The sequence below is a fragment of the Grus americana genome, chromosome 10 (genome assembly GCF_028858705.1).
Source record: "Grus americana isolate bGruAme1 chromosome 10, bGruAme1.mat, whole genome shotgun sequence".
Taxonomy (NCBI): domain Eukaryota; kingdom Metazoa; phylum Chordata; class Aves; order Gruiformes; family Gruidae; genus Grus; species Grus americana.
In genome coordinates, this window is record NC_072861.1 from 13,840,233 (window position 1) to 13,863,867 (window position 23,635).

The 23,635-nt window shown below is 40.7% G+C and overlaps 2 protein-coding genes across 7 annotated transcripts in view; one reads left to right on the plus strand and one right to left on the minus strand.

Moving 5' to 3' along the window:
* The window catches only part of SH3GL3 (SH3 domain containing GRB2 like 3, endophilin A3), a 55,047-nt gene extending 50,015 nt beyond the window's left edge, over positions 1 to 5,032 (plus strand). Inside the window, exon 9 of the mRNA XM_054837240.1 lies at positions 4,239 to 5,032. Coding sequence (XP_054693215.1) covers positions 4,239 to 4,444 — 206 coding nt within the window. The 3' untranslated portion in view covers positions 4,445 to 5,032. The remainder of the gene's footprint in view (positions 1 to 4,238) is intronic.
* Positions 5,033 to 6,879: 1,847 nt separating this feature from the next.
* Positions 6,880 to 22,848, minus strand: LOC129210890 (lamin-L(III)-like). Of its 6 annotated transcripts, XR_008578652.1 has the most exons (13): positions 22,438 to 22,848; positions 17,881 to 18,037; positions 16,761 to 16,886; positions 15,664 to 15,834; positions 14,360 to 14,485; positions 14,017 to 14,237; positions 13,085 to 13,310; positions 12,084 to 12,191; positions 11,080 to 11,196; positions 10,880 to 10,984; positions 10,677 to 10,747; positions 9,009 to 9,040; positions 6,880 to 8,457 (listed from the first exon to the last, which is right to left on the minus strand). XR_008578652.1 is itself a non-coding variant. In XM_054837235.1 (12 exons), the coding sequence occupies exons 1-11, from the start codon at positions 22,794 to 22,796 to the stop codon at positions 10,706 to 10,708; spliced, it is 1,758 nt and encodes a 585-aa protein (XP_054693210.1). In that variant the 5' UTR covers positions 22,797 to 22,848; the 3' UTR covers positions 6,880 to 8,457; positions 10,677 to 10,705. The 6 variants fall into 6 exon arrangements, 3 of the variants coding, with proteins under 3 accessions (XP_054693210.1, XP_054693211.1, XP_054693212.1); XM_054837235.1 differs by lacking the exon at positions 9,009 to 9,040; XM_054837236.1 differs by having other exon boundaries at positions 6,880 to 9,040.
* Between the last annotated feature and the right edge of the window lie 787 nt (positions 22,849 to 23,635).

Below are 23,635 nucleotides of genomic sequence, written 5' to 3' on the forward strand. Positions count from 1 at the left end.
TAGTATTCAGCAAACCCATAGAAATCAACAGGACAGTCAGAGTAGGCTGTGATACCTTCAGCAGAACTACCACGGTCCAGTTCTGAGTGTTGAAATGGCTTTTCCTGTGTTTCACCACAGCTTTTCAAGTCAAGTATCAGCTGCTTGGAGCAGAAATAGTATTTTCCTTTGTATGGTCCCTGACACATGGGGATTATTTACTACTAATGACTTGCACACATTTGCAGGGCTAGATTCGCAGCAACCTCATTTTAATGTTGTGAATTATTTAGCTGCTTTGATTAAGCACAGATAACAAATCTGTGTTTTTGTTCTAATTCATTGTTATCCTTGTTAATCAGCTGAGGCTATGAGCATCATCTGGCTCAGTTTACAACTGTCTTTAAATGCTGTGTTACATCATGCCTTTCATTCTTTTTGTTCATCAGGGCTGACTGTGATATGAAATAAATGGGTCTGGTTGCCATGTGTTGGAATTTGACATAAGCATCTAGAAGTTTACTCACTTCAGCTGTGAGGAAGAATTGGATTAATGATCTTAGCAAGCTTCCAGTTTGTGATTATTAAAGTATAATTTTGCTACCATATGTATGCAACGTGGTATAGAAGACAGAGTAGATGCAGGTACAGGCAGTAACTCCCTTTTGGGGAAAACAAACAAACAACCAAACCAGCATTGAACAGCATTCTGGTTTCATTCTATAATACTCCAGAAATCATAGACAGCTTCTTGCTAAGCCTCTTTTTGTGATGGTTTTTTCCATTTGTGCTGTGTGAGTCAACGTTTGTCTGTCAGAGCCCCCAAAGGACTTGCACTGACTCAGTTTTCCAAAGTTGAAACTAACAGAAAGTTTATTAAAGTGAGATACAAAGAGTTTGGAATTGCTGTTGATAAATGCACTCACTGCAATAGCGCCAATATATGACAATGATTATTATTATAATGCTAGCAAAATACTATCCCGGCTATTTTCACTGAAAATGTGAAATTGCAATTGCTTACCAAGAAGGTGTCCCTGTCTTGGGTGGAGGAGGAGGAGCACAGCCCGTTGACTGCCCCTTTGGGGTCTTCAATTTCTGCTTTCCTCCCCGGGGGTAACTTCCTCCATGTCCTTTATACCCCAACCTTAGCTGTTCCCTCCCAGGGATGACATTTAACATGACTTGGGTGGAAAGTTGAGTACTATAGTCATATATGTTTAGCATGTATGCCTTTTTAGCTCATTAGCATATCTAGGGTGTCAACTTGAATATTCATTTTGCAGATAATGAAGCAAAAGGTCTCACTGCAGGCACTGTGGCCTTCAAAATTCTGTGTGGAAACCGTCTATCTGTTTATTCCACATTCTCTAGCCAAAACAGGGCTGTCTTGCTGCCCTAAGACTCCCTCCTTCGGCTGCTTCTCATACCAGCCTTGCGGATCTCCATCCACAATGTTTGTATAAGAGATAAGTGGACACCTGTGTTTTTAACCTCTTAGGTGCAATTTCCCCACCAGGTTTGAGTAGTCTGGAGATTAATGACAAGTCATCTTTTGAATATGACAATGAGGTGTGGCATTTTAGCTCCGCAGCTGGAAGAATTAAGGAGGCATGCATGGTGTTGCAAATTAACATAAACCCTGTTTGGGGAAAAAAAAGAGTGCTGTTTCTTTAGCTTAAATCTCTGCAACAGGAAAGGATGTGCAAGTATTGAATAGCCAGGAAAACGCTGGAATCATGTCGCCAATTCTGTGATGTTAAACAGTGCGTGTTGCAGACTGTCAGGCAGTGCTGCCCCTGTTACCTTTGTCAGGGAAGCTTTGACTCATTGGATTATACAGTAGCAGCAGCTGCCTGACTCTAATGAAGACTTTGACTGATCCTACTGCCTGGAATGAAACCAGTTGTTCTGGCTGTGACCATTATTTAAAAATCTTTCCAGGCTGCCAGACACTTCTTTTTGGTTCTTTGCAGCTTAAAATGAACCAAACATGATCCATCTCATATCAGGTACCTTACTGTCAGAAATGAACCGCCTTGCAATAATAAATTAGCCCCACTGGAGCAGCTGGTGAAAGCAAGGAACTTTGTCAATTATTCAGAGCGCTGCCTTCTGCTGTTGACAGTTCCGGTAAGCTGGTACCGGTTCTACCTTGGCAAAGACTGAAAGTAACTCAGCTGGTTTTGAACACAATCAGACCATTTTTCTTAAGGAAATTGTGGCTCATCTTTTTTTTTCTGCTTGGACTGTTTCAGCAAAAATATGTCCAGAAGCAAGCTTTCACCTGTGTGATTGTACTAGACTAGCCATAATTTAGTTTGTTCTTGTAAAACTTCGTCACTGGGCAGCAGACGCAGACAGTGGACTAGTCCAGTGTTGTTACAGCAATGTTCTGGGGAGGTTTGCTGAGGGGATCTCTGTGTTGGCAGCTCTCTTTCATTGCTATAAATAAAAGCTCTCTTCTATTGTTCTAAAGGATAAAATGTACCCACAAAATAGAAAAGTAATTCCTACTTCCCAGTTTTAACACTAAGTATTACCACCAATATTATTATTGTCGATTAAAAAGATGCTTTCACCTCTTCTCATTTACTGATCACCAGCATAGTTGTCAGCTGGTTACGTTAAGAGACTTCTCCTGATTCCTGTTACTAGAAAATGCCTGAACAGTTACTTTTCAATAGTTTCCTACACATTACGATGTTTAGCAGAGTAAAATCCATTTCTGCATATAAAAAAAGATGCTTTTTTGACATCTTAGCTATTATATCTGTATTGCATTGCCCATTGTGTGCAGATTTACCCAGACAAATATTATTCTCCAAGGTGATTGCATGATTAGCATGTGTGATAGCTGGGAGAGAGAGTCAGGACTAGAATATTTGAGAATTGTTGCAATGTTGCAAATCAGACAACCTGAATAACTTAGTATTTTATATTAAGTGTTTTAATGTAAGTACTAGTGTTCTAGAGCTCTTTGCCTTGCTATAATGTGTTTTACTACTGTTTACATGGCAACAGCATGAGATTTTTTTTTTCTCCTATTCTTTGTAAATACGCTTCAAACTATCAGACTTTTACTTGGATATGCTGTATATGTTTTCAAAAATCTGTTATGGCTAAACTTGAGTTGAACCTCTGGCTAGTCCTCAGCCACAGACCTAAGCTTTACAATTTGAACATTATATTACATTTTATTAGAATAAGTTATTATTATTCATAAATATGAATGAATGAATATATTACATATATGTCCATACCACAAATCCAAGCCAATTAACACCCCTTCATGAAAATGTCTTTAAAAAAGGTGAGTGCATTTACAAGGTTAACTTCTTTTGCTAATGGTGATTCTGTTTTGTACTTTATATTTACTTGTTTTCCTGTAAATATATGTACTTACTACGATGTTAGCATATGGTACCATTAATATTTGAAAAGACTAATTTTGAATGAAGATCTTTATAGCAGGGCAAGCAGCATAAGTTAGAAGAACAGCCTGTAAGTCACAATAACAGCCTGATACTGTATTGGAAAAAATCTGTAAAATAGTTTGACAGGCACCATTGTTCCTAGTATAACCTTTACTTTAGTTCAGATGGAGGATGTGTACAAGAAAGGGCTTGAACACAGGAACTTGGGGAGCAGTAACCCAGAACTGGCTGTTGCTGTTCAAGTGAGGTGAGGATGGAAGGAGCACCTGGAAGTGTGCGGCTAGAAGCCTTGCTCCTGCAAACACACATAGCATGCAAATCCAGGTGGCTGCCTCCAAGCTGTCAGCGCATGGTTGGATGGCTGGCTCTGAGCCCCTGCCCGCTGGTAGGCATTCACAGTTTGTTTAAATGGTTACTTGTCACTTCTTCTCTTGACTCTTCTACTTCCTCAAGTCCTACCATTCCAATTCCTCTAGCCACCACTCCAAAGAGACCACGCTGACTTAGACAACTGTGATTACTCAAGCTATCTCTGAGATAAACATCCTTTTGAAAGGGAAGGCAACTAGGAATGAAAATGGAGTAGCATCTGAACCAAAGGGAGAAACTGAATTCTGCTTTAAACTAATTACCACTAGTATTATTTTTATATGTAGAAGGTCCATATGTTAACGGGTGAAAGCAATGGAAGAAATGTTGCAAAGGGGGAGGAAGAAATTCACGATAGCAGGGCTACATGTTTTGACCCATTGTTTTACGCTTAGCGGCTGGTGGGATGCTGTGCGACTCTGTTAATGTGGGTCTTTTCTGTCACTGGGGCAGGTTCTTCAATGCACATGGATCAGCCGTGCTGCCAAGCTCTCTATGACTTTGAGCCAGAAAACGAAGGCGAGCTTGGGTTTAAGGAAGGGGACATCATCACCTTGACCAATCAGATTGATGAGAATTGGTATGAGGGGATGTTAAATGGAGAGTCTGGCTTCTTCCCCATTAATTATGTTGAAGTGATGGTTCCCTTGCCTCAGTGATTGTGTCATTCAAGCTGTGAACGTGATTTCATGACTGAAATGGATTCACAAATGTTCTGTCAGTGTGGCATTCTGTGAAAGCCTTGCTATTTAACTGACTTACTGACTTTTGTACGCGTCTTTTTAAAATGTATTTATTTTATATTCAAAAAAAATTTACCTTCCCTGACTCCATCAACCTGCAAAAAAACCCATACCCAGTTTTTTTGCTTTGTGCCTTGAAGATCACTGTATGAAGTGTTTCCTGGTAGCTCACTGTTGCTCCAGAAATGCATTTCCTTGCTATTATTGTACGTGGATTTTTTTTATCTTTGGCTGCAATGATTTTACTATTGAAAACCATTTTTAAAAATACTGTAAGTGAAGCTAACTGTAACCAGTTCCTAAGTTACTGATGTCATTGAGCTCTTTTCATATACCACACTGTAATTTATTGTGAGCAAGTTAATCCATGTTTCACATTGTATGTTGACAAAAGGCAAAGTGGTTGTTGTCAATATTATGATGTTGTTGTACTAAGTACAAGTTCTCAGCATTAAAAATTCCTATAATTTACTGACCAACTGAATAAATATTTCTGTGGGATAAGAACAGTGGTTGCTGCTTCTATTCCTATAGTTCTGGCATTTGTTTTTGAGCTGGAGGTCACTTTTGCTAAATATATCAACTTTCAGTGAAGAAAACAATGCTACATTAAAAATGCATGAATTAAAACCAAAGTATTAGTTTTATGACACCTCAGCCACTGGAATGTTAATAATCTTGCTCTCTCTCTATTGATTGTGTAGCATTTATAATACCTGCTAAAATTTTCTTCTAGCAGGAGGATCAGAGACAAATTCTTCTGAACTAAGTACAAACTTACCCTAACTTCACTGAGTTTGTATAGAACTCCATTGTGATAAACGGGTGAGTATCTCTGGTGACTACTGCCAACAAATGAAAAGTCAATACACTCCTACTTTTTTATTTATTTGAAAGGGATGGAGAAGGAGGAGAAAGAGAAGACTAGGTGGAGAGGGACATGCTATAACTGAAACTATGCAAAAAAGCGCCTCAAAATGAAGGACTCGGGCATCTTGAGTACTATCAAAATAAAGATAGAATTAATTTGTTTTTCTGTTAGCCTTCTCCTGCTTTGCTTAGAAAACACAGATCTAGTAATGACTGAACTATTCTGCAGCCTCAGAGGAACATGTAATCTTTTGCCAATTGTTCTGTGTACACAACAGAGCAATGAGAAGGGAGCTGAACTCTTTATGGCAAACTAGCTTAAATCCAGCTTCAGAGCTTCGAGCTTTGCTTGGTTCTGTAACTAACTAACTGGCTAACGAAACCCTGGCTTTCTGGTTTCTTTCATCTCTGGCTTTGGCTTGCACCACAAGAGAAGTAGAGGGTTATTCTTTGCAGCTTTGGCTACAGCCTGCTACTTAAGACATGTCATCTCAGAAGTTGGACTTGCTCATGTAAAGAAAAAAATTCATCAGCTCTTTTCCAAATTCATGGGTGAGTACCTAGTAGTTATTAGAGCAGCAATATGGGAAGTAACGTGTCCTGACCTAGGTTTTGAATGACAGTAGACATGATGTTCCGAATACAAGAACGTATGGGGCAATTTTCAAAGGTTTAAGTATTTGGGATTCACAGCTGCTTTTGCTTTTCCCCCCTTTATCAGACAGGTCTCAGCAGGCAAGAAAAGAGGCATTGAAATCTCTTTTTTTACCCCACCAGAATTCCCTAGAGGAAAGAATTGCATCTGCACAAGCATGCATGTGCACATATAAAGGTTTGAATTTTGCAGTAGGCAACTTGCCATTTAGTATAGAGCTCCTGCTGAGCAGCAATGGATGTCTCACCTGACAGGAGCAGCTATGCAACAGTAGTAAGCTGGAAGCAAGCCAAAAAAGCACTATACAGTTATTGATTAGAATAACTATAGAGAAGGGTCATAGGAAACCACACTTTAAGGTGTGCTACCCCACAGACAATTTGTACATCAGAGAATCAGTTCTTTAACATGTGCCTTTTAAGAGTGTATGCTAAGAATAAGTTTCATAAAGGGCCCAGTAGGTTGTACAGAAGTAGGTCTTGTCCTAGACCAGTGATGGCATTACCAAACAGCAACCTCTACCACTGCTGTTTCCTATCAAGACTTGTACACTAGTTCAAATCTTTCATGGTTGTTGCTTAATACCACCCTTCCCTTGTGCCAGGAAAAAGTTTCATTTGAAATATTGAAGAGTCCTCTTAAGTTCATAGCAGTTGAGCTTTATTTGAAAAATTCACTGATGAACATAAAACAGGGCAGGACAGTATTTCTGAAGGGAATTTTCCTGAAACTCACCAGTTTTATTGCTTCAAAGTCTTTTAACTTAAGATCAATGAACAAACAGAACTTTATTATTTAACCTGCAAATATTAAACTCCAAGACTGCTTTTATATTCATGAAAAATATCTTTATTAATTAAAAAAGTTTAAGAAATCAAGATAAATATAACAAGGTTATAGCAGCATCTATTTCTGTGTGGGCCCATAAGGTACAACAAGAATTCAGATCTGCTCAAATGCAAGTATTAAACCAGTATCTAGTGTTGATGTCTCAAAACTAGACTTTAAATAACTAAGGTGAAGCTTTCCTTATACTAGCTTAAACTCTTAACAACTGCATCCTAAGATAGAACAGGTCTTAAATTCAGAACTGAATACTTTGGCAAGACAAGAGACAGTCAAAAAACCCCCCAAACTATGCCAACATTTGGAGAAATCAGCAATCTCAGCTATTCCCCCCACACTTGTAAAGAAGTGATGTGGCTCATCAGGCCCTTTCTTTACCAGAGCCAGCAGGTAAGGTAAGCAGTTTAGTAAAAAGAGGCTAAGAATAATTGAATGCACTGGCCCCAGAGGCTGACTGCTTGGTTTCTGAGGGTTACAGGTCAGGCCTTACATGGACTACAGAGCTACTGTAGTTACAGTAAATTACATACTGGCCAAGAGACAGTATTCCCCCAACTGCCCCATTAGACATACACCAAGCCGTACGGCAGAGATTTAGTACATAAGGGTTCTAAGAGCAGGTATTTTTGATGTACCTGTTACTACAGTTAGTGTTTCCTAGTTTTGATTTTTCTTTTAGTCTTTTTTTCTCTAGCACCTTAAAAAGCTGGCTTGTTGGGACCAGAGTGCTAATGTTGCTAGTTGCAGTACCTTCTCTATTGGAATGAGATTTTTTCTTCACATTTACAGGATACATCTGTCCAAGTTAAGTTTAATGCAGCTATGCTGTGATATACTGTATCTAAGAATATATATTACTGAAACAGGTAGATTTCCAAGTGCTAGAGTACAGTACATGTAATAAGACAAGAATATTTTTTACAACTTCTAGTTTTAAACTCTGGGATGTTCTCTAGCAAGCAATCTAGACCAGTTTCATATATTTCAGCATCAGGATCTGAGCTAGAAGTGTCTCCAGTACAACACTATCCTGAAGAGTGCTGATTACTGCAGCCAAGTTCAGCCTTGCTTAGGGTGTAACCTTGGGTGTGATCTGGCCCATGTAGTTTCCCACTCAGGCTTGAAACAAGTTATCCCCTTTGCAGAAACACCATATCAGGCTGAGGCAGCCTCATGCTCATTGTCAAGTATTTAGCACCCTTCTAGGGCATATGTTTAGAAGTTTTGTAAACTGTGTACCCTCCCCTGTTTCAGCAGGTCATAGAAACCAGATCCTTGTGTTAAAGTAAAAATAACTTCACATAGAGCTTGTATTCTACTGCTCTTTATATCAGTGAATCCAAGAACAAGGTCCAGTACCAGAAGGTAGGAAATTTCATCATGTTACGGACAATGTTTCTTACAAAGAGGTCAGATGGGAGACTTGAATTCCAAGTTTCAGTTATTGCAGAAGATACCAAAACACATGTAGTCTATGTCACCTGGGATTGAGAAGTGTTTTCAGATGATCATCTCTGTGTCCACACTACATGACAGAACAGCTAGGATCCTCATTTTGCTGCAGAAATAAATCATTAAGACATTAAGCTAATTAGCACCTGTATAGACAGTATTTATTGCTGATTACCTACCTGATCTTCATGTAGGTATGGGAGGGTTTAGTGTTGTGTAGATTTAGTTGCTTATTAATAAAGCACAGCAGGTTTTCAAGAGGCAGTACCTTAACTATACTAGATGGTTTAGGGGTGGTGGGGAGAAAAAAAAAATCAACAAGCTTTTAAGAATTTTGAGTCCATGCAATACATGAGCCTATACCTTTCTTAATTAAGAGCTATCAACATGTGGCATGCACATTCATGCTATCCTAGTTAGAATGGTAAAAGCAGAAGCAAAACCCATGGAAACCCTGTTTTCCTTTAAAGCACAGCATGCTTTCTTTGCATCATTTTACAACATGCAAGAAGTTAACTGTGTTTTACTAAGCTGCCATTATTTCAGTACTACTAATGCAGCAGAAGCATATAGGTACTAATGACAAAAGTTTGATAGGAATTCAGCAGACAGGAGTGACATTAACATTTGAGTGGGAGTATTAGGATTGATTCTTACCATAAGTGGCACACAACTGTACTGTAAAGTTGCTGATAAAACAGATTAGAGGTGTAAGGAAAAAAGTTACTTTTGCTTTCATCATTGATTGCCAAACAAGCCATACTATTAGTGAAGTCAGATAAAGAACCTTAAAGAAAACTTGAGAGGCCCTACTCCAAACATGAAGAAACTTGTATTAAGTCTCTTATAAAAGCCTAAAGCTTCCACTAGTGTTACTTCAACCATTTTGGTGTATGCTGTGCAGCAAGAGCCCCAAAGGCCAGAAGAGCATTATAGAACCTCTCTCAATAGCCTATTTAACAGGGTCTCACCCTCCTTCAGTGAGACATCAAAAATATTACAAGAACATGCATGTAAATCAGGAGACTTCAATAAACCTCCTTCAAGCCAGATGGTATTACTGTATAGATATTTACCCAGATTTTCTTTTTGAAAGAAGGATAAGGAAAGAACCAAGCAGCAGGCAGTAACTGCCTGTTCTTAGGTACATTTTCTTCAGAAAGACAGTACTAAGGTACTTTTACATTTTCACACAGGTATATCATGAAAATATCTAGGAAATGGCAGTGGCTTTAAGACCTAGTGCAGTAAGATGCAAGTCCTCCTTGTAACTATGTAGAATCAGTTTTAGCAAGAGCTGCTGTAGCTCAACATACTGTGTCAGCAAAAGGGAGAGAATGAAATTTTAGCTAGGCATCCCCTTGCTCTTTAGGCCTTGGCATTTGTACTAGCAAAAGGGACTCAGTGCTATTTCAAGTCAAGAAAAACCACAGGAGTTGGGTACAGTCCATAATTGTTCAGTTATGACCAATTTAAAGCTTTGTATTAGTTCTGGTTTAGACTACTTCAGCAATTACAGATACCCAGCTACTAGCCTAGTGAAATACACTAGGAGCATCCAATATGCCAAAGTTCAGACTTGTAACATGATCAGTCAAAATCCATTTGGAGGGGCTAGAGAGTCTTTCACAGGGCATTACAATATGCAAGTTGTAGCCGAAGAGTTGTAAGTATATTGAAGACAAAACATGCTTACTCTATTTGACTATGTTCATTCCATTGGCATGACCTGCATCTGTGCTGAAGCTCCACTTGGAAAGTATTGAAGGGAGTATTTATGACTGAAGCATGGCTGAGATACTTTTTTAGGACAAAAAAAAAAAAAGGAGTTCCTGGAAATGAGCTGGAAGAGAAGTGCCTCAAAGTCATACCTGAATTTAAGAGGGACTTAAGCAATCAATGTGCTTTGGTTTCAGCCTTTTAATCCTTCTGAATGGAAATACTAGGTTTCTTCAGTGTGAGTTTAAGTTATCTTAATAGTCAGGGAAACTGGAATGTCAGATAAGTCACTTCATCCCACAGAAATAAAGTATTTCTGGTTAGCATTTGCATACTGTTCTTGTGGTAACAGCTTTTAAGTTTATTCATAGTCAGATGTTTACATGGAACAGACGCTAAAGGTAGTGTTTTTCAGTGTGTCAGTAATAAGAGACCAAGCAATTAATGCTACTATTTGATCATATTCAACCAGAGAATAAGCAAAACATCAATTCCGCTTCTGATGCAAAGCCATGCAAGCTATATCCTACATAGGATAAAAGGCTGCAGCACTATAAATGAAGCAAGTTTTCTATGAGATGACAAGCATGATTCTCACCATCTCACCTGCTTAAGGATGCTCACAGGAACCACTATCATGAAACCAAACAACATTTCTTTTTTCTTCTTCTTTTGGTCTGACATCAAGAGAAACATTAAGAGTTGTAGGGTATGGATAATACTTGCAGAAGTATTTTATACAGTAATGAAAAGAAGTGACCACTGAATGATTCTGTTGATAGTATGTGTTTAAACTTCAGGCAGCTTACTTGAGATGGAAACTCCATTCCACTTCCAGTTATTTCTTCATAATCATCATCTTGCTCACCGCTTTCTTCTCTGGGTACAAGCATTATCTTCCTCTCTGCAAGTTCCTAGAATACAATTGAATTGCCACCAAGAACCCTCAAGAATTAAGCACATCAAACAAGTTTAGCATGAGGAAAATAGAAGCTACTCTGTCACTTACCTCACCATCATCTGTGATGAGTGTAACACCAATATTATCCCCAGTTCCCCAAGACTTCTGAGACTTCCAGACCAGATCACTGGGACCTGGGCTTACATCAGCAGCTGCACCCCAGATCTGCAACAGATTTAGAGTGAGATTATGATTAATCTTATTTATAGTTAGATTAGCATTCAGTCTAATATATATTAACTCTTAAGTACTCCAATACCAAAGACATGCAGTAACAGAAGCTGTACTGTGATCCTTGGCAGGTTAGTTCTTTTCAGATCTACCAAGAATGGTGGTAATTTTTTTTTTGGGTTTGGTGGGGTCTTTTTTTTAAATGTTCTACCTGAAGACTGTAAACCAGTTGGCATAGAAAAGGCTGTTAAGAGCTTCTACCTGAGGTAGAGGCAGCCTTGCTTGGACATGCATACTATTTGAGTCAGAACCAAGCCATAGTTACAGACATACTCACAGCAGCAATTTGTGTATACAAGATAGCCTCTAGCCTGGCATCACTCACAGACCTCTTGAGCAAGCTCATACAGAGTTTGGAGTGCAGAGTGTAGAATTAGGCTCTTTGATCATTGTCTAAATGTACTTAAGAGTACAATTTTAGGGCCCATATTTAGCTTAGTACCATAAACCGTGAGCTCAGCATTGCTGAACTGTAGCAGAATAAAGCTTTTAGTAACAGCCTTTGCACAACTTGTATCAAATACCAGGAGTATGGGGAACCCTAAGAATAAACTAGAATATATTGATTCTGTTCAAAATAACAGCATCTCAATCTGGGATGTTCCAAGTTCAATCCAAGATCTAGCTTTAAAAAAAATTTAACTGGGATTTCAGATCAAGTTGTTGCAAGGATTTTTTCCATCTCCCTTTCCACATAAAATAAGGATTTTAGTTCTTTAGGCACTTGCAATATCAATTTAGTTTTCCTTATTACATCAATCTCTATTGCCATCTAACATAAGAACAGAGCTCTGAGTAAGTTTTACAAAACCACTACCTACTGTAACTACTTGGCCTGCCTGAAGAATGAACCGTGAAGGAAATTTGTATGTTACATCTGACACACTTCCAATATGTCTTCTTAACACCCATCCATGTAGTGGTTGATCCTGTGGGACAAGAAATTTCTCTCAGCATTACAGACCAACACCATATCATAGAAGTGCAAGGTTCTTTCCAGACTCAAGGGTCAGTCTAGTCCCACTCCTGTAGCATATGAGAATCTGATCAATTTTGAGGAAGCCTTCAAGTTTCCATTAAAGCCTCCCTATGATTTCTCCCAGCACTTCCTTAGGATTAATCTTAGTCCCACAAGTGTAGACACATCTATTCTTGCCTTCTGTTGAAGGGGGATCATGATGCTCTTTATCAGGGAGATTCTGATAAGTGAAGTTGGTCATGCCCATCTACCAACTTGGGCCATATAACATATACACAGTGGCCTGTGAAGGTTTAAGGCATCTCAGGCTGAAGTGGCTATTAGCCACAAGTTTTGGAGCTCTGAGGATTAATTCTAATAATTCTGGATTTGCAGACTAAGTCAAAGAATTATCTAATTGGTCAGATAAACACTATGTGGATTAGATGTCAGCACTATTCACCCTTTTAGCTGTTAAGCATTTCTAAGTAATAAGAAGCTGTTATCCAATTTACTAAGCACCTTATTTAGTTTGATGATAAGTATTACTTCTGATAGTGCTAGCCTGAATGTGATGAGAAACAACTGAAGGTGTTAGATTTCCACATCACAGAACCCAGTGTACCTCCCTGCAAAAGCACCTCCTAGACATCCCTATGAATAAAACACCTGCAGTACCAAAAAATAGAATTAGTTTCTAGTTTCTCTTGATAGTAGCCAGGTTAGTCCCCAGTTATATTTAGTTTGGCAGTACTCTTCCCTCATCTCTTCATCCTTCCCTGGTGTCATCTCTCCCTAAGCTACAAGTTGGTTCACAAGCAGTCATACTTTGCAATGAAGGCCATGCAGACTTGAATGGAGTACCTCATCGGAGTTGTTTTTAAGCCTGACAAATTTCCCATCTGCATCAATTTCTTCAATAGATACATTTCCAGAAGATGAAGCATGCTGAACAGTCTTAAATCCAGCACTATGCCCTCTCTTTTTGGCTTCTTTCATTTTCCTTTTCTTCCCATACAGGAACCGTCGCCCTTGACTTGTTGCTTGAGTTTCAGTGCTGTGTGAAGGTGGACTGGGTGACAGCTCTAGCCTAGGAGGGAGTCAGATAACATCCCCTTGAATATCTGAGGTGCTTATTTCTTCTCACTCCTATCCTCCCACTACAGCCAAGCCTAACAGCTTCTTATATCCAAGCTTTCCATGAAGTTTTGAATATAAGATTTTATTTTTACTGGCAAGAGTAGCTAAGTAGGTTGTTAAGTTTGGAAGACAGCCCCAGCCCTAGAGTTCAGAGCAAGCTTATGTTGATAAGAAAATATTCAACTGCAATAAGTATTCCTTTAAAGCCTCTACAGACACAATCTTTAGTGGAAGTAGTTTTTGACCCTTCTTAGCATGTATTGAGTTCATGTTGTTCTCACCAGGCAGCATCGGGATAGTCAGGAGTTGATAAAATTTCCCAGTTTCATTCATGAAACTTAAGCACTGTCTTAGATATATTTCTAGGACATAGCACAGAGCTTTGAGAAAGTTTGATTCTAGGGAGTGATGTCTAATGGACCTTTGAACTTTATCAGTTGGGTTTTATCAAGTTACTTCATCTTACTACACCATGTGGTAGGTGTGGGATATAAATACCATCTACAGAAGATTATGCTTCAAGAACTAAATTATGGCACTAATCACATAGTTAATATTTATTTCTTGCCTCCTCCACACTCTGAAGAATATATAGTTAATGAGCATAGAGATCTTTGATGAAGCAAGTCCTCACATGAGGATGTGTCATAGCCTACCTCTGTTCCTCTCCTTCCAGCATCTTTCTGTAGGCATTTATTTCCAGATCTAGAGCCAGTTTCACATCTAAGAGATGCTCATATTCTTCCAACTGTGCTAGTGCCTGCTGCTGGGCTTGTGCCATTTCTTTCTCTTTTTCAGCCATACGCCTCCGATGGAGATCACGATCATAATCCAGCGTCTCCTGTAGCTCCCTTATTCTGTTCTCCAAAGCAACATTCTAAAATTAAAGGGAGGGAAAAATCAATTAAACAATAACTGAAGATTAAAGAGGAGAGGCCAATATTTTTAATTGAGTATCTAAATTAAAAAATTCTAAGGACATACAAATAAAGGTAGTACCTGGCTTTGATATTGATTAACTTGAGATGTCAGAACATCAACTCTCAGCTTTGTTTCCATCAGCTCCTCCCGAGCAGCATTGGCAAAGTCACTATTTTTTGCTGCAGATAGCTCAGCATTCTTCATCTACGGATAAATCACTGTTAGTAATTGATTGCTTATGACAATGTCTTAAATAAGGAAAACCAAGTGATTTCCTGCTCTTACATGTGAAAATAGTTATGTTTTACCCAAGTGCACAGATATCAATGAAGTCCAGGTCAGAAAGTTTTTCATTGCTTTTCAGGGAGGTTTATACAAGTTTGACATTCACATCAGAAAAAGTCAGCAGTAACCAGGTAGTGAAAATTGCTGGATTAGGATAGTTCAGTTACAGATGCATGAAGACTTTGTATAGCTATGAAGTAAATGGATTCTCCAGAAGAACAATGGAAAATATGCTTAGAAGCTGCTTGTCAAAGCATGGGGCTACAGGATATTAGGTATGCTTATCAAGTTATTGCTCTTCCCCAAAAGTTTGTTACTAAAAAGTTCCTGCATCACTATAAGCAGCACTGAGCTATTTCTAGAGCAATTCAGCCTTGAGATGTTCCAAGAAAGGATATAGTAGAGCCACGACACTACAAAAGGAACTCACAGAATTTCCAGTGGAAACCTGGACAGAAGCACCTAAAGGAATTCACTGAGTTGGCATCTAAGTTGGAGTATAGAGAAAGCCAGAAGAACCAGAAAGAAATGAACATGTGTATTGTTGAGAAAAGTAGCAGATCATGTGATTCTGCACCAAGTATTAAAGAAGGCTTAAGATACCAAAGCTGTACACACACACTGCAACCAACCCAGAAACCCCTGGGATCTCACCTACCAAGGGTATAAACCTAAAGTATTACTTTTTCCTGCATATATGGCTAATGCTGAGAGAGAGGTGACAGACCAATTCTGGAAGACAAACTGCCAAGCTACTTCCATAGCTGCCCTCTCCCTTATCCAGTACTGGCAACTGGAAAGGGACATTTAAAAGTGCACTTATAGAACTGTAAGAATACCTTGTTTCATGCATTTTAGTAAAACTATAATCAGTAGAGCAGGTTTTATTCAATAATACTGAACTTGTGTAATACAAACATAGCACATCTTAGTCCTGAATTTGTCAGAAGTCTGTATTATGATCAACTTCATTACATTAGACATTCCTAATTGCTCCCCAAAGGCACAGTATTTACGCTTGAACCAGTTTTGTTTGGGACCAAGTGTTTGTAGAAGCTCTATTGTAAAATTTTTATTAGCATCTTTTACAGACTCACTTTTGCACTGAATGTTCGTTCCAGCTCCTCTTTGTATCCTTGAATTTGTTCTCCATGTTGTTTTCTGAGCTCCTGCAGAGCATCTGTGAGCTTGCTCTCAAATTCTCTCTGATGGCCAGATATTAATTCTGCTATCCTGCTCTCATGGACTCTTTTTGTCTCCTTGAGTTCCTAGGAGAAGAAGTTTCTCAGATAATAAGCAAGCAAATAGTTTTATTTGAGACTGGACTTACTGTACCAGCTTAGCAAGTTATTCAATGTTGAAGCAGATTTATCACTGAGTACATGGTAATTCATCTTTATTCAGATCTTAGATATTCATCTATTAGGTCAGGTACTTCCACCTTGCTTAGCTGCACTGTGTTGCTTTGCTTCCTCACTGCCAACATTGCTTAAACTAATAAATGCAGTAGTTTGTATTTCATTTTAAGACTAATTCTTTGAACTTGATTGATTTCTCTGCTTTTCTATACTTAGAACACATGCATATATGATTTAGTTTAAGCACTGTTACTTCCCCTATTCTTGTTTTATTCAAAAAGTAATAGCAGTTGGTTAGAGAAATTGGAATTCCCTATCACTTAAACCACACACTGAGATTCTTTCTAGTCAAAAGGAAGTTGGTTTACATTCACATGTTTTTTAATTCTATATATTGACTTCTCACACAAAGGTCACCAGACACCTTTGATAAAGGTGTTAAGGAGGTAGGGAACAGAAGTTGCTTATTAAAGCAGATTTAACTATTTTGATTATTTTAGGCTTCTAGCAAACATCTGGAATCATTTAACTTTAACTGTAATATATGCACTTTCAGTTACACAAAGTAGTGTATTGGGATTGTAGTTACCTTCAGAAGTGCAGCCTGAGAAAATTATCTCATATTCCAGATACCTACTGGTACTATGCCAGTTAACATGAGGTTGTGTACTTTCTTGAAGTCTTCCTAGTTAGGTGGGTTTTATTAGCTGGTGGACTGTCATAAATTGACTCAGCTAGCTACCTTTTTAAGGATAAAGCCCATCTTAATGTTGCTTTTAGTGCATCCAGGTATCATGGACACCTAAAAAAATCCTTGTTAATAAGCTAAAACATACATCTTCATGAAGGCGCTTCTGGAACGTCATTTGTTCCTGCAAAGTTTTCATATGGTTTTCCAGGTCCACCCTCCTCAACATTTCACTGTGGAGATGCTTTTTGGTATCTTCCAGTGACAGCTGCAGCTAGAAAAGACAGACAGGGTAATCAAAATTAAGAGGTCATTCTTCCAAACTAAGTCAACTTATTACAGGTCATTCAATTTCATTTCCCACAGCAATCAAAACACACTGCTTTGTGAAGTTAACTACTCTAAGTTTTATTTCAGTGGGATCCAGCATATCAGCAACAGAAAAAACCCTATTTAATTGTTATGTAGACCAGATTTCCCACAATGCAAACAGAACAGTCCTTAATCCTACCAGGTAAGTTTGACTCCTCAAAGTAGACTTCTGATGAATCAATTGTACCATCCATACACATTCCTCTTCTTTGCAACACTAAATATCCCAAACTTCTCTAACTTTCAATATCATTTGTTTGATGCTTAACAAGTGAAATACTCCAAATATAGCTTAACTAGGTTGACAAACTATTATATTCTTCCAGTGTTGGAGTGTGCTGCTTTAATGATACAAGTTTGTTGGGTGTTTTTAAGTTTTCATCCTAAAAATTTGGAATTGGGTTATTCAGTGATCACATTAAAGCATGAAGACAAAACAGCTATGCTCTTAGAAATGCATTGATAGAGTAGCAACTCAACCAGAGTTTATTTTAGTAGCACAAGAGCCTACAAAAGTAGTCAGAACTTATTTATTCTGCCTAGATTTAAGCAGAGTGAAGCAGGGTCTGTCAAATGCTCCCTTTGCTGACACATTAAAGAATAGTACAGGGGCTACAGCAGTACAAAACACATCAACTGACTTTGTCCTTAGAACAAGAAACATTACATACTGTGGTCATAGAATACAATTAAAAGTAGCTACAACAGGTGGAAGTTTTAACAGACTAACTATCAGTAGCATTCGCTTTCAGCAAGACTGCAGAAATCTTTTTGTCTGCTTGCCATCACCATAGATAAGTCTTTCCCTGCTTTTAAATCTCAATAACTAGTTGGGGAAAAACAAGCAAAAGCTTCAGGAACAAAGGCAAAGTTGAAATTCCAGGAACAAGTCTTACAGTGACTACTTCACCCTTTAATTCAGAAAGGTCATTCTCCAAGCTTCGGTTCTCATTCAAAGCTATTGCTAAGTCGGCTTCCTTCGCATTCAGCTGAGCATCCAGGTCTCTCATACGAGCCTGTACCAGGTTGAAATCAGCTTCTTTTTTTGAATTCCTGCAAGCAAAAGTTTTGCACTCAGAAGTTGCAGCTGATAAGGGAGAAAGTTTATCTGTTTACTTTCACAGGAATCTGTGGCAGAACTGAAACAATAGTTAACACTTGTGAGAGCACAGGATAGGCTTTAAAAAACAAACCAGAGAGGCCCCTCAGACAAGTATCATTTGTCTAACCAGAAAGACTTCTGACCTGTTTTCCAGCTTGTTTTGTGTGAATCCTATGCGGAAGCCAGCTATTTTCCACGGCATTACCAACCAGAGAGGGAAGGGCCAGCACAGGCCACTGTCTCCACAGGGAGGGACTAGTCACACTCAAAGCCAAATTCACCAGACCAGTGACCTGCCACCACCAAACAAGCTGCTCACACAGACACCTCCTTTCAGAAGCAAAGGCTGCCACCAGCTTCCTGGCAGAGAGCCCACTGGCCATGAGAACACCCTGCTGCTGAGCCCCACACACCCCTCACCAGGAGTGCACAGCCATGGAGGGCACTCCAGCCCAGGGAAGCTCTGCAGCACCTGCAGGCAGCCAGGTTGGGTGCAAGCAGCACAAGGCCTGCTGGCCTGAGGCAGGGTGGCAGGCAATGCTGGTCACACATGGGGCAAAGCAGCCCCTCCTCTGCAGGTGTGGCTGCCAAAGAGTGTCATTCCTCCACCCCCAGGATGTTCCTGCCCACAGCAAAGGAAGGGGTTTGTCCCCAGGAGGCCACTGGCCCAGCAGGCCTCCTCAGCCCCTCATCCCAGCTGGGGCTTTGCCTCCTGCAGGCTCTCAGCTCCTGCCACAGCACAGCAAGCCCCCACAGCAGCCACCCTTCCCTCAGAGCACTCTTGTAAGGAACTCCTGTCCCTCAGGAAGGCTCACACACTCTTCCCCCCTTCACACCGTGGCAGAGTAATAGGGTAAGAGAAGCTTTGCCTTCAGAATAGGGCTGTTTCCTTACACAAATATCGAGGTACAGAGCCCTCAGGTACCACCTAGATAGCTAATGCAGTTGCTGAAGTCGCCATTTTTACTTGGCACCTCAGTAGAGAAGTGCTGGGCCCACAGCAAATTCCTGTCAGAGAAAGAGGTGATCACTTCCCAGACTGCTTTAACTTCTAAAGTCCTTGCCATCATCCGACTTCCTGCTCGGAACTCAGATTTGAGATTGCAAAGAATACAGCATTCAACTTATTTTAGCAAAATCTGTTCTGCCAAGTGGCTAAGTTGTGATAATTCATCCAATGAGTTTTCCAGTTGATAACTGTGCAGACCAGTTGGAGATAGTCCAAATTCATTCTGCAGGAGTGATCAGCTCTAGAAAGCTTGGACTGCAAAGAAAGATTGGAAAGTAAGGGTTGTTTAGTCTAGAGAAGAGAAACATGACAAGAGACATGACAGTCTTTACATACATGAAAGACTGCTGCATAGAGAAAGGCAATCTGTTTTCCATGCCTTTTGTGGAAAAGACAGGAAGTTGCAGGCTTACATTGCAGGGAGGAATATTTGGGTTAGATGTTAGGGAGAGGAAACTAACAGTAGTTCAACACTGAAGCACGTTGCCTGGGGGGGATATTCTGGAATCTCCATCATCTGGAATTTAAAAAAAGGGTTATGCAAACATCTGCTGGAAAGGATGCAGGTACAGTTGCTTCCAACGCAGGCCTAGGGCATGTGGCTAGATCAGGTTCCTGCTCAAGACTTTCTAGCCCTGCTATTCAGAGACATTTGTTGATTGTGTCCCATACTTCATGACCACAACAAAACCAAGTGTTTTGCTAGCAGAGGTTTTTTATTTTTTCACTCAGACTCTAGGAAAAAAGGAACTCTACTGGGGTAACAATGAAAAACAAGATAGTGTGTTGTAGGTTTTTTAGTATTTACAGGTTTCTTTCTTCTCTAGATATTAATCAGCCACCTTCCTTTTGGAATCTCTGCTACCACTTATTGTGAGTACTAGTTATGATACTAACAAGTATACATCAACAACACTACTTAATGATAATATTGACTGTTTCATCCTAAAATAAGTTTCCTTCTGCAATCAAAGCATGTGCAAGACTGAAATTCCATTAGTATCTGTGTTTTAACTCTGTTGTTCGATTGTCCACTTTCCTTATGCAGGCCTCCAAAAGCCAGGTTCAAGTTTCCTGTATTCTTTCCTCACAAATATTATTTTCAGACAACCCTGAAGCAAGTTGTTAAATTGCTGTTCTTAAAGATGAAAGAAGTCTGGCTTTGACAAGAACATTTACTACCATTTTAAACCAAGTTTGGGGTTCAGAACACCACTTTATTATGCAGCAACAGTTACAGTACTCTACAACATTCCACACCAACCATTCTAGAACTAATCATGACTTATTGACCATCAATTGCAAGCAATAACTTCAAGGCACTGCCAATCACGTTCCTTGTAAATCAAGATGCCACATCTGCTTGACCTGGATAATTTAAATAATTTTACTTAAAGAGTTCAGGTATGTTTGAAACGGCCTCCAGTTTGTCAAGACTAGGGTATGTTAACAGCACTTGCAGAATTCATTCTTGCAGCTTCAGCTTGCTATACTACATATTTAAGGTTCAGTAGCAAAATACACATTTATACTTACTGGTGCAAAAAACACCTAGTCTTAGCTTTCTCTGCTGTGCTACTGTAGTTGCTTTGACCTTCCTCAGGCTCTGAAACTAACTGATATGCTTATCCACAACTCCTCCTCCCCAAACATCTTTGGCCTACTTCCAATTACCACTGTTTAAAGTAGTAAGAAAAAAGCTGAAATGCAAGCACACTTCATTGTTTCTGGAGCTTGAGGTCTCATCAGTGATTAATAAGAGCCAATGGTTAATGCTGTGGGGAAGTTATCTGGTAACATTCCATCCTATAAGAGTTCCAGGTTATTTAAAGGGTGTATATATAAAGGGCACGATACCCTCAAAGTAGTTTGTTCCAAGTCATCTGAGACATTTGCAGTTAGGCAGCCCAGATACAAAACACTCATTAATATTAGGACTTCAGTCTAGTCCTTTCAGAAAGCAGCATGTACTAGGTATCATTTCTCATGGGCTGTAAAGTTAACCACTTCTAAGACCTAGTTACTTTAAAAAAAAAGATCAGTCCAGAGGCTTGTATACCTGCCAAGCCTAGAGCTTTATAAACAAAGCCACAGAGTTACACAACCAGAAAGCAACAGAAAAGTTTTAGAACTGGCATTTATGCTCCCCTCACTGTCCACTCAAGTGGCTGGTTAGATTTATGAACTAGCTCTACAAATCAAAACCCAGCATGAATAAGGCAAGCCCAAGAGCTTTTAAGCAACTGAAAACAGAAGCTTAGAGTAAAACCATGTTTTATTCTCAATTGAAACAGCTACTTAAATCTTACTGAGCCTACAAGGAGGCAGTATTTGCTCCATACAAGTGTTAAAAGAAAAAGCTGGTGCCTAAAGGTGCTATGATACAAGTTCATAACAAGCTTTAGGGGACCTGTGGACACCCAAATTATCACGACGCCAATTAATGTAGCAGTACAATGGGGCATTAAAATAACTAGTAATGCTAGCACTCTGTATATATCCATAAAGGAATCTCATTGGGAATGGACACTTGTTCCCTACCCTTTACTACCCACCTTCTTCCCTCCTTTGAGAGGGTTTGATTGCACTTATATTGGGGAACCCCTTTGTTCCAGGCTTGGTGACACTAGACAAGAAGATGATTCCAGGCTCAGGATACACAGCTTGCAAGAAAGTCAAGCCCGAAACAGCAGGCAGTTCATCCCAGTACCACATAAATCAAGACCTAAAAGCAACTAAGACAATTTCTGTGCAGTACCATCATGGACAGGTAAGCTATACTACTTACAGGACTACCTCCTCTGTGTATTCCCCTCTAGACAATGTCTGAGCTAAAAAGCCCCAAAAAGATGTGAGCTGACTCCATACGGAGACTCCTTCCCTCACCCTCGTAACTTTCTAGATGCTTTCCAGCATAGCAGCTCTTTGAGTGTTTTTAAGCACAGGTGTGGTGCCAACCCAGTCAGCTATGCAATACTATCCCCATAAGGCCACCCAACACCCCAAATGCCCATCACAGGGAGGCACCAGAGCAGCCCAGCAGCACTACAGCAGGAGGCACTCACAGTAGCATCCCTACAGCAGGTGTTCTTCAGAACAGACATTATGCTTTCTCTTAACCCAAGACCCTCCAACCTCCCAGCACCCCTTTGGGGTCTCACCATTGCCATGACCCAGCCACCCTACAGCTCCAAGCACTCCCTCCCCAACCCAGCTGTGAGCAACATCAGCCCCTTCCCCTCACCCTGCCAGAGCCCCCAAGAGGAGGCGGCCCCGGGTGGTTCCCAGCAGGGAGGCCTGCTGGGGGCCAGGCAGGTGCGGCAGGAGGGCCGGGGCACCGACCTGCTCAGCAACTGCCGGTGCTCCTCGCCGATCTTGCCCAGCTCCACTTGCAGCGTGGCCCGCTCCATGGCGACCTCGTCCAGCGCCCGGCGGGCGTCGGCCAGCTCCGCCTCGTAGCAGAGCCGCAGGCTGCCCAGCTCCCGGTCGCTGCCCGCCTCCTGCTCGGCCAGCCGCTGCTGCAGCGCCGACTTATCGGCCTCCAGCGCCCGCACCCGCTCGATGTAGGCGGCCAGGCGGTCGTTGAGCCGCTGCAGCTCCTCCTTCTCCTGCAGCCGGCTCAGCCGTGTCGGGCTCAGCGGCGAGGCGGTGGCCTGACTGAGAGAGCGGCTCCCGCTCACCGGGGTGGAGGTGAAAGCCATGGCTACAGCAGCTCCGGCCCAGGCCCCGCTACTGGAACCGCCCCGCGCAAGACTCCCAGCGCCTGCCGCCGCCCGTGTATAAATAGCCGCCAGCTGCCGCCGCGGCCTGCCGGCAAGGGTGGGCAGTTTAAAGGGCTACTGGCTGCTTCCTCCACTGGCGCCCCCGCGGCTCCGTGTAGAAAATATACGTTGTTGGTTTGGGGTTCTTTGGGTTTTTTTCCCCTCCTTTATTTTTTTGCATATGCCTTGCTGCATCTCATCAGTCCAATGGTGCTGCCCGGAGAGGGCGGGGAAGGAGCTGTCAGGAAAAGCCTGGAGCAACCCGGCGTTTTTACAAACCGGTTCAAGGGGTCCGGGTGAAAAAACCACAAACCACACAGATTTAGCAAGATGCATGTCAGCTGCAGTGATGCTCACAGTCCGGCATGCTGCCGTGTCAGTGCTCTGGCTGTTCTGTCTGTTTTTTTGCAATTTGTCCAGCGGATGAAAAAAAAAAAAAAAAGCTAGTCCTTGCTTTTTTTGTTTTGGTTTGGTTATTGTTTGTGAGCGGTTTTAGTTTTTAGGTTAGGCTGTGGTGGCTGTCAGCCATCCCAGTGCTACAGTGTTTTGGTTGAAAGCTGATGGTGTGAGCAGAAGGAAGAACGGAGGGGGAAAGGGCACCTGCATCAAGACAAACATGTGAAACAGTCTGCAAAGCCTTACCCTAATTACATTTTATAAAAATCATTGTTCAATAACAAAGTTGCTTCAGCACTTCTTTAGTAGTGACATGTACTGTGATAATTGTCAATTTTCTCCAGTAGCTAATTAATTTACCCTTTTCATTTTCACTTACATTT